We start from the raw sequence: 414 nt of genomic DNA on the forward strand, positions 1-414 counted from the left end.
ATTATAAAATTATAAAATTATAAAATTTACTTGCAGGATTAAGAACTAATTCTAAAATTATAAAAAAATAAAAAAAAATGCGCACAATACTCTATTAATTTTTTCCTAATTCTCCTATTTTCTCATAATTTATTTAACAAATCGAATCAATAGAGTCAACCTTACCAAATTCAATTATGTTATAGAAGTTGGGACACGTAAACCCGGCAATGCTGTACGTGTTTAAGATCTCGTTCATTGGACCGCAATACATACATCTGCCTTGATTAAGTACGATAATATTATCGAAGAGCGAAATCATCTGACTGTTGGGTTGATGTATTGCACAAATCACAGTGCAATTTGCTCTTGCCATATCATGCAGTATATTAATAAGCTGCAGTATATTTAATGCACATCATATATATATATATT

The 414-nt window shown here is 28.7% G+C and overlaps 1 protein-coding gene across 1 annotated transcript in view; it reads right to left on the minus strand.

The window, feature by feature from the left end:
* LOC108685466 (ATP-binding cassette sub-family G member 1-like) overlaps nucleotides 1-414 on the minus strand; it is an 18,402-nt gene that overhangs the window by 5,542 nt on the left and 12,446 nt on the right. The window contains exon 5 of the mRNA XM_018190253.1: nucleotides 166-376. Within this exon, the coding sequence (XP_018045742.1) occupies nucleotides 166-376 (211 nt within the window). The remainder of the gene's footprint in view (nucleotides 1-165; nucleotides 377-414) is intronic.

Source organism: Atta colombica, unplaced genomic scaffold (assembly GCF_001594045.1).
Source record: "Atta colombica isolate Treedump-2 unplaced genomic scaffold, Acol1.0 scaffold153, whole genome shotgun sequence".
In the NCBI taxonomy this organism is placed as follows: Eukaryota; Metazoa; Arthropoda; class Insecta; order Hymenoptera; family Formicidae; genus Atta; species Atta colombica.